General features: G+C 47.5%; 1 protein-coding gene and 1 pseudogene across 1 annotated transcript in view; one reads left to right on the top strand and one right to left on the bottom strand.

Annotated features, from left to right (window-relative positions):
- HIVEP3 (HIVEP zinc finger 3) overlaps positions 1-15844 on the top strand; it is a 57496-nt gene that overhangs the window by 18990 nt on the left and 22662 nt on the right. The window contains exon 3 of the mRNA XM_066638794.1: positions 12679-12854. Within this exon, the coding sequence (XP_066494891.1) occupies positions 12679-12854 (176 nt within the window). The remainder of the gene's footprint in view (positions 1-12678; positions 12855-15844) is intronic.
- LOC136662093 (5S ribosomal RNA) lies at positions 14554-14670 on the bottom strand (annotated as a pseudogene).

A 15844-nucleotide genomic window follows, 5' to 3' on the forward strand; every position in this document is an offset into this window, starting at 1 on the left:
AAAGCCCTAATTAGTTAATGGTCACAAAATCATGGATTTAAATTTCTAAGCATATCCATTACTATAGCGAACAATGATGCCCAGGGCTTAAACATATGTGAAGAGTATTCCCGAGACTCAATCATTCTTACAGGCTTTTATCCCTAGAACCTAAAGATTACCAGGATAGGAAGGTGTTTGTTTATTTCAAATAGCTTTTGCATGGGATATTTTGGCCTTCATCAAAGAGGAGGTGTTTGATAGACTGCATTCCATTGATCTGTTCCCTAGCCCTACCAAGGGGTTACTACAGCACGGATGCATTAGGGTTCAAAAGCCCAAGAAGGTGACTTAAACTGTTGCACTTCGATATATAATGTCCAGCTTGCAAAAATCTGTTGAGTGAGCTCCTTTGGTACCACAATTAATATACAAGGTAAATAAGCCATTTTCAAGTTTTACCATTATTTGCCCGGTATAAATTGTGAGTCCGCTGGATTCAAACCTTAAGTTTAGTGTTTGTGGTGAGTTAGACCTGGAAGATCCAGGTTTGAATCTCCCCTCAGCCACAAAGCTTCCTGGGTGACCTTGGGCCAGTCACTTTCTCTCGGCCTCACCTACCTCACAGGGTTGTTGTGAAGACAAAAGGAGGGGAGCAGCTGTGTACACTGCCCTGAGCTGTTTGGAGGTAGGGCGGTCAAAAAATGGGGAAAATAAATAAAGAAGAATTAAAATGCTTCTTAAATACAGGCAAGCCCTGGTATCCATGCAGGTTCCATTCCCGAACACCCCGTGGATAACGGAAATAGTGGATACATGGGACATCCCTAGCATTCTGGACCCACTGGAGCCCCTCGCCTCTTCTGAGCCCTGCAGAAGCCGCTCGCATCCGCCCGCAGCCTTTGCGGGCCTCAGAATGATTGTTAAAAGGAAAAAAAGAGACTTACGCTTTTTTGACAAAACGGAAAGTGATGTTTTTATGCCTTTAAAATGTATTATGAGGGTCAGGGAAACGCTTTTTGCCCAAAAAACCCCCCAGGAAGTCATGTTCCCCCCGCCCCTTTAAAAATCATTCTGAGAACCGCAGAGGCTCAGGTGGAGGTGTATCGCCTCTGCGGTGCTCAGAAGAGCCTCCAGAGGTGAGGGGAGCACAGTGTTGGCATGTTTCTTGCTTTTACAGATGCTATAAGAGCAAAGCGACAGGCAGGCAGGCAGTCTGCATACTAGGGGGACAGCACCGGAATGTTAACCGGAAGCAGGAATTGCCCTGGTTTCTGTTAACATTCTGACTGCGTCCCTATAGCCTGGAGGCTGCCTGTCTGCCTGTCACTTTGCCTTTTTAGTGCCTGTAAAATCAAGCAGCATGTAACAATCGTGCCTGATTGTTAATGAAAAACGTGGAAGATAATGGGTGGGCGCGTGGGGGGGGAGGCAGTTGGGGGCCCCAGAGCTTTAGACCTATAGGGTTCCCCCCTATCTGCAGTTGAAGTCCACAGAAGGGAGGGCTGGAATGGATCCTCGCGGATATGGGGAGACACCTGTCTATCCTCCCTTCCATGCCTACGCCTCATTAGAACGATGGCTGGTTGTCCATGCTCTCTCTCTCTCTCTCTCTCTCTCTCTCTCCCCCATATTATTGACCTGGTTCACATTGCTATCTCTTTCATTCACATAGCGGTAGTTAGTGGTTCAAAGCGGAGAGATTGCTTGCAGATGTTTTGCATCAAGGCACAGCCCCAGTGGTTTTTCAAGGCTTATGAGGTTTATGAGTTTCTTGACATCCTTCTTTAAACAAACTATTTCATGGCTGGAATTATGTGGTTTCCAGGGTTGCAAGAAGCCAAGCGGTTTTGCCTCTCATCTCAGGTTCAGTTCTATATTGATTTCAGGTCCAGGTCTTGAACATGCCAGAAGATGGATTCCCAACATCCGTAGGCTGGTTCTAATGTAAAGATTTGTACTCATGGATTGGATCTTCCCCACCCCCAGTAATCATTTGAATGACTCCATGTATTTCCATGGGGAAATTATTCATGAGAACTGTTCATGTTTCTCGAGATGAGTCTGTGAACAAGGTCCTAGGTTTATGGGCAAGTGCCCCCAAACATTGGCACTGCTTACTAGCCAGTTCATGATTTGTGATTGCCACCAACCCTTCTCCACCCTTCTCATCTGAGGCTGCAGTCCTAACCTCACTTTCCTGGGAGTAAGTCCCATTGAACACAATAGGACTTCTGAGTAGACCTGGTTAGGATTGTGCCCTGAGTCCTCCTGCATGCCCAAAAGGCTTGTGAGAGACACAAGTTCCTCTTATATGCACCAACATAGAAAGGAACATGAGAAACTATGAGAGCCTCCACTGTTGCTTGGAAGAATTCTGAATGTTTCATTCCTCCTCAAAAAAATGACAGTGGAACTGAGGGTATCTGTATCGATGTTGAGCGTCTCCCTTGCTGAAGGACTAGGAGCACTCACCTCTGGTGAATCGGCAAGTGGATTTATGGACCACCCGTCTATCACTTCCTCTCTGGAAAAGATTCGGGATTTGTGGCCTAACAACTTATTCTGATTTGTTTGAAAGACTGATCTCAGTTAAGATAATGGGAGTTGGGGAAGGAGGTTCACCATGAAACTCTCTCCGTGCATACACGGAATTTACAGTGTTCTTCGCACAAAGGTGATATTCCTTATTTTTCACATTTTTTTTACTGCTCCTCCTACAAGCTCAGGGTGGTGTACTTAGTTCCTCCCCTCCTTTTGCCTTCACAACAACCCTGTAAGATAGGTGCTGCTGAGATAGTGACTGGCCCCAGGTGACCCAGAAAGCTTTATGGTTGGGCAGGGTTTCAACCTGGATCTTCCAGGCCTAAATCAAAAGCACAAACTACTACACCAACGATTCCCAAACTATGGGTCCATGGCCCACCAGTGGGCCACGACTCAGTATTTGGTGGGTTGCAAAACTGATAAGGCAGATAGGCTATGTGCATCAAGGGTTTAACAACCTGCCACTTGCGGGAGCACTGCTGCCCAATCACCATTATAGCCACAGAGGCAGAGCGACTGGGAAAGTGGAATTTTTTTTAGGTGGGTCCCGATGCTCAAATGTTTGGGAACCACTACACTTACACCATCCTGGCTCTCAGTTCTTCGGGGCAAACTAAGTGTTATGGAAGCTTATCTGTATGTTAGAATACAGGTTTGTGTTAAGTTGCAGAGCAGGGGGCGGGGTGATTTAAATGGACGCGGCCGTTCTGAAACCTTCTCCACTGAAATCTCCCCCCACCACTTTTTTTCCCCTTTTGGGGTTGCTTCTCACCTCACAGCCCCTCCAAAAGAAAGGAAAAAAAAAAAACAAAAACATTTGTGGGAGGATTGCAGATAATGGGAGAGTTCAACACTCTCTTACACCCCTGCTGAGCTTTCCGTTCACTCTGGGCCACCACCCTTTATCTTTCACCCTTTCTCTTCCACTCTGTTGTCTTCCCATGGCAAATATGGGAAATGTGGGAGGAGGAACTGCTGAACATGGGGAGAAGGGTGGAGATAGCAGTAGGTGAGGGGGATGGTGTTTGGTACCCTACCTCAAGTGCCCAAGGACATAAACCATGGTTTCTGCTTGTTGTATATTCAGAAGCCCAAGCCTTGGTTTTTATCCTAAACTGTGGTTAGTGCAACCTATGGTTTGATGCAAGGTCTGATTTGAACCACCGGACTTGGCATTCATGGTTTGGGTCCAGTGCTTGGTTTAGGTCCAGACCTAAACCATGCTTGTCTTCCTGATTGCTCAGCATTCCTGTTTTTTTTTTTTTTTCCAGCATGTTAGAACCTAAACCATGGTTTGTGTTTATTTTGTATTACAAAGCCCAAGCCTTGGTTTTATTCTAAACCATGGGTGTCCAAACTTTTTAGCAGGAGGGACACATCCTCTCTCTGACACTGTGTTGGGGGCCGGGGAAAAAGGAATTAATTTATATTTAAAATTTGAATAAATTTACATAAATGAATATATTAGAGATGGAACTTATAAATGAAGGTTTTGCAATAGCTTGGGGCCTATGAAAGGCCTTGCACAAAGCAAGGCCGGCCTTTCCTTCACTGCCACTGCTACATCACAGATGTGAAACAGCAAGCCGTGGAGGGTGCCCTTGTCCCACAGCTCATGTGAGAGGTTGAACTGTCACCTTCAAGCTGAGATTAGTCGCTTTGGGCTCCAGCATGTCTCCGGAGGGCCAGAGACTCATTGAAGACTGGGGGCTCCCCGAGGGCTGGATTGGGAGTCCCCGAGGGCCATAAGTGGCCCCCAGGCCAAGGTTTGGGGGCCCCTGTTCTAAACCTTGGTTAGTTCCAATTATGGTTTGATGCAATGTCTGAATCGAACCACCGGTGTTAAGTGTGTCCTTCAGTGCTATCGCAAGGGAGTGAGTGCATAAAGGGTGTTCCCTTAAAACATTGAAGGGGTCAGAACCATTAGCTCATTTTATTATAATCCTACTAGGGAAAAGGACTTAAATATGTCTGTGGAGAAGGAATAAAAAGACCCCAGCTGCTGAAGTGTGGCCTCCTTGTCTCTTAGTGGAATTACATAGCATTGGCCCTGTTGGTGCTTTCTTTCTTTTTTTTAAAAAGGTCCCTGTTTCCCTTGCATGTGTTTTTTCAGTGTGTGGCAGACCCATTTTTCCACCCCTGCAAACTGAGAAAGTCAGGAGCAATACAGCATGTCAGGCGCAATAGCCGCTGGTGGGTTTTGTCTTAGATGGTCTCCATGGACCTCTGTCGCTGGAGCTGCTGAAAACTGTATACATGAAGGGTCGCGTCGGGAACTGTGAATCTGGTTCATGAACTGTGGCTGTGTTTGTATGGCTGCTGGCGAGACGGCAGATAAGAACATAAGAACAGCCCCACTGGATCAGGCCATAGGCCCATCTAGTCCAGCTTCCTGTATCTCACAGCGGCCCACCAAATGCCCCAGGGAGCACACCAGATAACAAGAGACCTGCATCCTGGTGCCCTCCCTTGCATCTGGCAAGGGCAGATGATGCTGTCAAGGCAAATCCCTTCCAAGCAGATGACGGCCTTCCAAGCAGATGACGGCCTTTTGCATCTGCTGTTAGAGAACGTAGCAAGTTGCTGGTTGGGGAGGCAGTTATTAGAGGACTGGATCTCAGCCCCTGCTAAGTGGGCAAATGAATCCTTTTTAAACTTTTAAATTCTTTTAAAACTTTCTAATGACCCCTTTTTAAATGAACTACATGCTGGGGAGGGCAGCAGGGCAGAGGTTGTGTCTTGCTGTCTTGTGTGCTCCCTGAAGCAGTTGGGGGGCTACTGTGAGATACAGGAAGCTGGACCAGGTGGGCCTTTGGCCTGATCCAGTGGGGCAGTTCTTATGTTCTTAAACTACAATTCCCAGGAGGCCTTGCAGGTCTCTTGTTGTCTGGTGCGCTCCCTGGGGCATTTGGTGGGCCGCTGTGAGATACAGGAAGCTGGACCAGGTGGGCCTTTGTCCTGATCCAGTGGAGTTCTACTTAAGTAAACTGGTGGCTCCCTTAGATATCGCTCTCCATCCTCCATCCTCTCCATTACCCGAAAAATTCTCACTTCGGGTAATGTGTAGATCTCGTCTTATATTTGGAAGAGGAGAGCAGGTGATAGGCCAGCCCATCCATGTGACCAACTTCAGGCAGCAGTTTGGTGTGGAGGGTACTCATCTCTGCCTACTTGCCTCCACTGCTTCACCTTCTCCTCCTTCTCCCTGCATTAGAAAAAACGCTGGACTCCGTTCCTCCACCTTCTTTACAGCATGTGTCGAATCTCATCGGCAATTCCATGGGCCTTGAGTTGCGTTGGAATTTGAGAGCCGATGTTGCGTTGCGGCGAAGAAACCAAAGCCGTGCAGTGGGGATTCCCTGGTTCATGTCTTGCCTCTGCTGTGAACTCACTGGGCCTCTTTAGGCAAGCTGCTCCCTCTCAGAGTCAAGCTGCGATATTGGGATGAATACAGTAGTTCCCAAACTCACTGCAGCTGTGGTGCCCTTCGCACTCATGCAGCTGCTTCTTCCCGGTTCACTGGGACGAGATAAATCTTGCAAGATCGTGTGAAATTCTCGCACAGCCGATCAGTATTTTGCACGATCGGATTGGTGCAGCGGGAAGAAGAGGCCGTGGCACAGACTTTGGGAACCACTGGGATCGTGCTTAACTTTACAGGGTTGTCGGGAGGACGGCGAAAAGTGAATTCGTAGGGCATGCTTTGAACACTTGATAGTGCTGTACAAAAGCATTGTTAGTCAATCTCCACTGCTTCGTTGTGTGCTCTGTTGCATCTCCCAGTGGCATCCTACTACGTCCTAGAACTCAGTGGGCAAGCATCTAAATGCCAGTTTCCCAGCTCCCACTCAGCCCTCCAAGTGGGAACTGGCCAGACCCCAAAAGCATTTTTTGAAAACGGACCTGGGAATCGTCCTGCTCACTCAGCATTCCTGCTTTCTTCCAGCCTGTCAGATCTGCGAGGGATTCCATTCCTGTTTTGTCGAGTTTCCCAGCTGCTTGTGGCTCTTGATGGAGCACGTGGGTGTGGGCAGAGCATCTGGGAACAGACAGCCTGGCAGCTTTCCCTGGCCCTGGAGTTCCCTGTCTGCATGAATATGACCTCCTCCAATTTGCATTGTAGAGCAGTCAGTTGCTGGAGAACGGCTGATTCTAATAGGAGATGTTAGGTGAACACTTTTTCATTGGCTTGGGGAGCGCTGCCTGGTTCTAATTAAGGAAATGCAGAAGACCCCCATTTACAACCGTTGGTGCTCAAGTGAACCACAGGAATAAGTGATCCAAAATGCTCCACTTGGTCATAGGCATGGTGATCCTGTTAAGCCTCTTTCTACCACGGTGGCACGGAAAGCTATTAAAGCCAATTAGTTTTTTCTGCACCATGAAAGACTTATTTGAAGGCCTTTGAATCACAGAATCATAGAGTTGGAAGGGGCCAAATAGGTCATCTAGTCCAACCCCCTGCCTTAGGCTGGAAATTCTCTGCATCTCCAACAGGTGCTTGTCGAGCCTTAATATTGTTCATCAGTGATCTTCATGATCGCATCACTTTCATCTCATTGCAAATAACCTATGGCCGTGTGGTCATTTGTATTGCGCCTGTAAGGCTTTCACATGTATCGTGTGTGGCCACAGTTGGAACACTGTATACACATCTGCCATTGGTATCCGTGGGGGATCCCTTCCCAGATCCCTCGTGTATACCCAGAGGCATCACTAGGGCAGTGGTTCTCAAGCGTTTAGCGTTGGGACCCACTTTTTTAGAATGAGAATCTGTCAGGACCCACTGGAAGTGATGTCATGACCAGAAGTGACATCATCAAGCAGGAAAATTTTTAACAATCCTAGGCTGCAATCCTACCCACACTTACCCAGGAGTGACTATCTTTGTTAAAAGCTTATATATAGTAGCCTGTTAAAAGTACAGAGAGGTAACATTTCCCCAAATGCAGTCACGTATCAGTCTAATATATTAAAAATAAAATATTGAAATGAATGGGGACCCACCTGAAATTGGCTTGCGACCCACCAGTTTGAGAAACACTGCACTAGGGATTGTGTCACCTGGTGTGGGGGCTCATTGCTTTACCCCCATAATGACCCTTCTCGCATGCCAGACCATACAGAATAAATCACAACATGGTACACACAACTTAAATGCTGTGGCATCATTAGGGGTAATCCCCATTAATTTTGTTTGTTTAAGTATATAACAGTACAGGTCACCCAACTAATCAATTTTTAAAAGCCAGTGGCAAATTTATGGCACTCTAATAATAATAATAATAATAATTCCAATATTTATATATTGCCTTTCTTGTCTTTGGATTTCTCTTCTGACTTTATTCAGTGTGGTTGTTTACATAGGCAGGCTTACTAAATCCCCATAGGGATTTTTACAAGTTCTATCTTCCAAGAACACCTTCATTCCAGGTGTAATCCTTCACAGTCTGGTCACTTTCTGGCTGAATTTGCCTCTCCTACATAGCTGAGGGCACTCCACTCCACTCACTGTGGTGGTGGGGGGAATCATCCTTTGCTTCGCTCACCAGCTGGGATGACTCATCCCATCAGCACTTTCTGCAGCTCTTGGATACATCCATCTGTTTAGAATTGCATTCCCAGCTGTTCTTCAGGCTTCCTAGTCAACAGGTCTACCACTCAACCAGACCTTCTGCCCACACAAATAACTAAAATGCGCGAGATACATGGAAAGGAGAACTGACTTGTACTTAATGGTTCCTTGCTGTGTCATTATAACACCTCATTGGCTCTGAGAACAATCAGTCTCGTTGGTCAGTTCTGAGTTCAGAAAATCCACTGTTTGTTACATAAGGCAGTGGTGTTTTCCATTTCTGGTTATTTGGCCACAAAGTTTGATAGAATGCAAACATTTCAGCATGCGTGAAATGCATCCTGCATGACATTGTGCATTGAATAATATATAACTTGGTGGTATTATCTGAAAATACTGAGATTTCACCATTTTGTCCAGTGGTTGTGTCACCCCGCCCCCTAGTGATGTCACTGCATACACCAGTTCTGCAGATGTGGAAGGCCCTCAGAGGACATACTGGATGTGAACAGAAGCATCTTCTAGTCACATCTGGGTGGTCCTCTGAGGTCCTCCAGCAGAGGCTTGCAATCTGCAGACACGGAGGAGTGCATCTGTTCACTGTTCTGTGATGCCAGACTCTGTTTGTGCATGTTTAGTCTGTTGTGTCTTTTTTTTCCAACAGAACACTTGCCATTTTTTAAAAATGAGAGTAAGTAGGTGAAAACAACGCAGTATTGTGTTGTTTTCTTCAAAAGGAGCTTCTTTTGCTTCAAGTGCAGGTAAGCCGAGTTGAAAAGTAGGGTTTTGCTAAGCAACGGCTGCACCGGCATAAACATCCCCTCTGCAAATGAACCAAAATGTGAGCAGCGGTAATCGTTCCAAGAATCTTTTTCTGCTTTTTCCTAGGGTAAAAAAAACACAACACAACAAGATTTAATAATACTACAGCTCAGTTCTAACTGGGTTGCCCATCCCACAGTACAGTAGCACCAAAACAGCAGCCCCTGTATCCCATGGGGCCAGGCAGCCAGCCAAAGGTTTCCTTGAGATAAGGGAACATTACTTCCCTTACTTCGTGTCAGACCCCAACAGCCCCTACAGGTCTATTTGGATCTGAACCAGAGAACCGAGTAGACCAGCGTTTCTCAACGTCTGTCTCCCACTGTACTACTTTGCATGGTCCACCTATTGGAAGTACCACTATTAGTAACTGATGATGATGTCATCAGCAGTTACTTCCTGATTACGAAGCCGTGACAAATGTGAGAAGCCCAGGGTGGACAAGAGGGCTTTTTGACTGTGCAAAAAGTGCGCACTGGAGCTCTGCCTGCCAAGCCAAGCCTCCTACTCTTGCTTGTTGACTTGCATTGCTGGATTCACTGCCAGGGGGCAGGGTTCTGGGAGTTCTGTGAGTACCACTGGACACCACGTCGTGTACCACCAGTGGTACTCATGCCACTGGTTGAGAAACCCTGGAGTAGACCCATGTAGGGCCTTGATACTAGATACAAATGAAACTAGTTCAGTGTGTCACATATGAAAGAGCTGCACACTATAGTTAACGTAAAAGTAATGTCTTAAAATCCCTCCTACATTTTTTTCTATGAAACCTTTGGTTCAACACCAGTCATAGAGTTGGAAGGGACCCACGAGACCATCTAGTCCAATCCCCTGCCTGTTGCTGGAAGTCCTCCTCGAGCATCTCCGGCAGGTGCTTGTTGAGCCTCTGCTTGAAAATCTTCAGTGATGGAGAATCCACCAACTTCCTTGGTAATTGGGAACCGACCTGACTGTCAAGAATGTTCCTGATGTCCAGCCAGAAGCTCCTATCTTGCACCTGTTGGCCACCACAAATGGCCACCATTTGTATCTTACAATTTTTGAACTGAATCATCTCCAATAATATTGCGGGCTCTCTCCTTCCGATTTCCTCGCATTCTTCTGTAGAATGTTTGGAATATGTTTTATATTTTATAGCATGTAGTCTCTTGTAAATGAATTGCTTGTAAACCAGAATGCAGCATGGGGTTTGGAACTTGTCTTTAGTTTGGTTTTGGAAAGTGCCGGAGTTCCCCGCCTCCCACAGGTCCCCAACTTACCCAGGGAAAAGACTGCTGGGCCAGAAGATCAGGGAGGAAGCCGGTGGAACATGGGGCCACTTCCCCATATGCTGCCTGGGCACTCCTGTGGGCAGCAAAGCGCAGCAGAGGAACACTGTGCGCCGGACCCCCGCTTCTCCCTCCGCTTTGGAGGAAGGAGGGGGGAGACTGGATGCAGGCCATTCGGCTGCTGGGCAGCCACCCATCCCCCGCCTCGGGGGAGAAGGGGAGCACTCCCTCGCCCAGTCAGCCAGGACCTGCCTGACCGGGCAGGGCACCTGGCTATGACATTGGGAGCCCACAGCTGGACTTCCCAATGTCTTCTGCAGAGCTACAAGACCCAGGTGGGCATGGCCAGCCCACCCCCCAAAGGCAGAGACCAGAGCAGAGGCAGCAGCCTTCCCAGCCATCTCAGGAACAACCCTGGCAGCTCCAGGTGAGAGGAGGTGGTAAGGAAACAGAGAGAGGAAGGGGAGGAGTTGTGGTAATCCCAGGGGAGGGCAGTCCCAGGGACACGCCCTTTTTGCACCATGCCTGTGAGGGAAGGGGAGGGCCAAAGGGGAGGGGTCTGCCCTACATAAACCTGAGGCCAGGGATGACAAAGCAGTGGGGGGTTAGAAGAGCAGGCAGGAGGATCTGCTGACAGCAGCCCCTGCTCCTGACTGGCAAATGCTGCCAACCCAAAGAGGGGGAACTGGGTGACGCAACCCCCTCTTTCCTCTGGTGAACTAGTCTGAGGCCTCCAGAAGGGGGTCCCCCTCGGAAAGGCCAGGCGGGCCCTCCCCTCCCCCTACAGGGAGGCCTCACAGAAAGTTTATGGGTTTTCTTGGTCAATACTTTTCATTTAGTAAATCATTTGGTTTTTGTCCCGAACCCCCTCCCCCTTCCTTGGCTGTAAAGAAGACTTCAGCAATGTCTGTCCTCTGTCAGATATTCTAGGGCAGCGGTTCTCAAACTTACCTTGCAAGATTTGGGAACCGCCATCTTGGACCTTGGGAGATTTTGTGAGGTCCAAGATGGACTGGTGCCTGGGAAAACAGATAAGAGGAGTCAACAGGGATAGCCTGCTGTGCCTGATAGTGCACCACGACCCCTGAAGATACACTCTTTGGGAACCTGTATCCTAGGGTTAGACTCCAAAACCGAGATGCATAGAAAACCTAGGCATTTTTCCCTCTTTCCCATTGACTAAGATGGTGGTCTAGGTAGTGGTGTTCTCAGTTTAATAAATCCAAGCAATTTTTCCCCCCTGTGCTTTTGAGTATAAGAAAATGGCAGGAAGCGATTGTTTGTGACTCTGTGCTCACCTTCATGAGCTATCACAATAGCCTTTTCATCACCACTGCCAGAATGGAAACACATGAACGAATGGAGCTTTGGTTTTTGAAAGGACGCAGCAGTCACTTGGTTGAGTCCAGTGCTAACAGGGTGCTTAAGCTTTTTAAACCTCTTTCTCCCGCTCATTTCATTTGATGTTCCTGGTTACCCGTTTCAAGATATCATCTCTGTAATGTTCAGGTGGTTGTCAGAGGTAAGGATGTCAACCTTCCAGGAGTGACCTGGAGTCTTCCGAAATCAGCGTTAAAATCCAGGTGATGACTGGAAGCAATCCTGGAGGTGTGAACAGGGCCTTTAGGGATTTCCAGCCTTACATCATGATGGGAAACAGAATCTGGAGGGATAGGTTTAGCTAGAGGTGGCGACCCTAGTGGAAAGATGCGTTAGTTGTTTCAGTAGAAAGCAATTGTCTTGCGGATAAGCAAAGAAAGTGGGGTGTGTTCATGTCCTAGAGTGAAAAGCCGCAGTAGACTGTCATGTATCATCAAGTGAATACTTGCTTGAGCATGTGGGCTCCTGATCCTTCCAGTGGGGAAGCCAGTCCACACACACACACACACCTTTTGCCTTTTAATCCCACCCTTCTTCCATGGAGGTCAGGTCAACCCACATGGTTCTCCTCCTGCCCATGCGATCTTTACAAAAACCCAGTGAGGTAGATTAGGTGAGGAGACAAGGCCGCTCACTGGGTTTCATGACGAAATGGGGATCTGGCCCAACATTTTCACCACTAGGCCAGCTCCGACATTTTCACCACTACAACCACATTGGCCCTTGTATATAGAAAGGACAGTTTGTCCATGCAGATTGGCTACCTCACTCAACATGGAAGTGTTGTCCAGAGGAGCTAAAAGGCTGAACAGGCACCTGCTGGAGATGTTGTAGGAGGAGTTCCTGCTACAGGTGTGGGTTGGACTAGATGACCTTTTGGGTCCCTTCCAACTCTATGAGTCATGTATGAGACTCCTGGTGCTTCCCCCACGACCAGTCACCTCTTAATTATTCTTTGATGACAATTCACTCCCTTTCTAACCAATCCTCTTTTCCCCTGTAGCCATGAATAATGTCGTGACTTTTTTTTCCCCCCAAGGAGACATGTTTCGAATGTTGAGGTGGGAATCTTGTATTTCTGTTACCATGACACCCTGTTGCTCATAGGTACAAATCAAACGAAGAGTATGTGTATGTGCGAGGCCGCGGCCGAGGGAAGTATGTATGTGAGGAGTGTGGAATTCGCTGCAAGAAGCCCAGCATGCTGAAGAAACACATTCGCACGCACACAGACGTCAGGCCCTATGTCTGCAAGTACTGTAACTTTGCCTTTAAAACGAAAGGTAAGCCACAGTTGGTTCCAAAAGCTCCTCTCCTCAGTGCATTTGGCTTGCGCGTTGAGTTCTCTTGGGGGCACTAGTGGAACAGGAACGGCCTTTTTGAACAAGAATTTGGCTCGGGTGCCAAACCTCTAATTGGCTGGAATTGGCCGAGGCCTGCCAAAGCGAGAACGACCGATGTGCCGAGTCATCGGGCGATGCGGCAAACTTTTGCTCTCAGAGTTTGCCTGCCATACTGCGGGACGTCCTTCTGATTTGTGTTTGGCCTTCATTGTGGCTGAAAAGAAAAAAAAAAAGTACCAAAACCAATCACGTTTTTTTGACAACCGAATGGCCAACCAAATGGCACCTGGTTGTAGGGCAGCGTTCCTTTTAATTTGAGGAATCCAAAGAGGTCTCCAAAGGCCATCTAGCATGTCTGGGGCCTAACATACTAGTGCTCTCAATGTCAATATATGCTGTATTTTATTACCTTTGCATTGCTGCTGCAGCACCCCAAGATGCCCTTTTCCCGAATGAACCAGCTTTCCAGTCCAAAGCCCTGCAGCTCTAGGAAATGTTGATTTTCCCCACATGCACTCTACGCTTTCAGCTCTGAGAGTTATAACAACCCTGCTTTTCATCTCATTTTAGACGGGGTTGGGGCCCTAACCTTTCCATTAAATCCACACAGGACTGCGTTGTGAGCAAAATGCCCACCAGTGAAGAGGTTATGAAATTGGGCCAAACCATATGTGAGGAAGAGGACAGAGAGGAAGATTAAAAGGAAAATTCAAGATAGTGAAATCTGGCTCACAGCTCCTTAATTTGAATAGCTGGGCCTCGTGGCTCAAGGTTTTGCTGTTTCACAACCAGAAACCCTCTGGGTTGTTGTTGTGTTATTTTTTTTTTTCGTACAGGCATGCTGCCACCTGACTCATGTCGCTTATATTGGTCTCCCTCTACAAAGAGCTTCTGTGCAAGCTGCATGGAATTGCCCAATGGGTTGTGGTTGGTTTGGCAACCTTCAGTCTTGAAAGACTATGGTATAAGCCTACAGCACCTGGTATTCCCTGGAGGTCTCCCATCCAAGTACTAACCAGGCCTGACCCTGCTTAGCTTCCGAGATCAGAAAGACTATGGTATAAGCCTACAGCACCCAGTATTCCCAGGCGGTCTCCCATCCAAGTACTAACCAGGCCTGACCCTGCTTAGCTTCCAAGATCAGAAAGACTATGGTATAAGCCTACAGCACCTGGTATTCCCAGGCGGTCTCCCATCCAAGTACTAACCAGGCCTGACCCTGCTTAGCTTCCGAGATCAGAAAGACTATGGTATAAGCCTACAGCACCCAGTATTCCCAGGCGGTCTCCCATCCAAGTACTAACCAGGCCTGACCCTGCTTAGCTTCTGAGATCAGAAAGACTATGGTATAAGCCTACAGCACCAGGTATTCCCAGGCGGTCTCCCATCCAAGTACTAACCAGGCCTGACCCTGCTTAGCTTCCGAGATCAGAAAGACTATGGTATAAGCCTACAGCACCAGGTATTCCCAGGCGGTCTCCCATCCAAGTACTAACCAGGCCTGACCCTGCTTAGCTTCCGAGATCAGAAAGACTATGGTATAAGCCTACAGCACCAGGTATTCCCAGGCGGTCTCCCATCCAAGTACTAACCAGGCCTGACCCTGCTTAGCTTCCGAGATCAGAAAGACTATGGTATAAACCTACAGCACCCAGTATTCCCAGGCGGTCTCCCATCCAAGTACTAACCAGGCCTGACCCTGCTTAGCTTCCGAGATCAGATGAGATCAGGCATGTGCAGGGTAACAGTTGTGGGCTTACTAAAATTATCTAATAAGCTTAGGTTTGAAGCGGAGTTACCCATCAGTGGTATTCAGCGTAGCCACTCCATTTCACTGAAGATGGAATTGGGCCAGGTTTTGAGCTTTTTTGCTTTGGTGGAATTGACACAGATTGTTAATGGTCACAGTGGAGGCACTTAGAAGAATCAGAGGCAGGTTCTGGCAGGGTTCTTTCATGTGCTGGGCTCTGGCAGAGGCCTCTAAGTGTTGGCCGGCATCATTGGCATTTGATGTACCACGGCCCGGAAGCGTTTGTCCAGTTTCAGCATATCAGAAAAATCTCAACATTCCAGTTAAGTTGTCTCCCTCCCAGTTTGGGTGGAATCCAACTGGGTAAGTGAAAATACTGGAGATTTGGGTGTAGTACACAGATTAGTAAACCCCAAGTTAGTACAGATTAGTAGCATTCCTCCTTTGGGTCCTGTTCATTTTTTAATTCTGAGCAGCTGTACACAATTCAATGCTGGATCACATCTTTTACATGATGACTGTCCCAGGTTCAACCCAAGGCATTCCTAGCTAGAAGGGTGTTTGATAACATTGCTATCACAGCCAGTCAGAGGAATGGAGAAAACTGAACTTGATGGACCTACAGTCTGGCAATAGCAGGGAGATTCGTTTTTATTGCTGGGTAAATTAGAAGTCTCTTCATTCTTCTGATCAGGGCCCGGTCCATCCACGAGGCCAACTGAAGCTGTTGCATCAGGCTGTGCTCTTTCTCCCCCACCTTCTGTTGCCCTGTCTCAAAGTGACTTCTTCCATTTTAAGAAGACACTGAAAAGCAGGTCCCTGGGTTCTCGTGTTCAGTGTGTTGCATACAACATATAGTTAGAACGAGTGGCCTGGAACCATATGAAATGCGATTCGTTCTTTTGAAAGGGCTGTGATGTACTGAAGGTTTGGCTTTAAATGTCTGCTTTTCAGGGACCTGTAGGAAAAGCTTATCCAAAACTGCAATGCTCTTTGGGTTGAATTCAGCCATAGTTGAGCATTTTTAAGCCCGGCAGTTGAGGAGTTAACATGTATTTTATGCCTGGAAATCAACAGGGGCTTTGAATTTTGGCTATATTGTATCCTTTGTGTAAACACCATTTTTCCCCCTCTTCTCTTCTCCCCTCTGTCTTTTCTGTCTGTATGACATGTTGCAAAA

Source organism: Tiliqua scincoides, chromosome 10, assembly GCF_035046505.1.
Source record: "Tiliqua scincoides isolate rTilSci1 chromosome 10, rTilSci1.hap2, whole genome shotgun sequence".
Classification (NCBI taxonomy): domain Eukaryota; kingdom Metazoa; phylum Chordata; class Lepidosauria; order Squamata; family Scincidae; genus Tiliqua; species Tiliqua scincoides.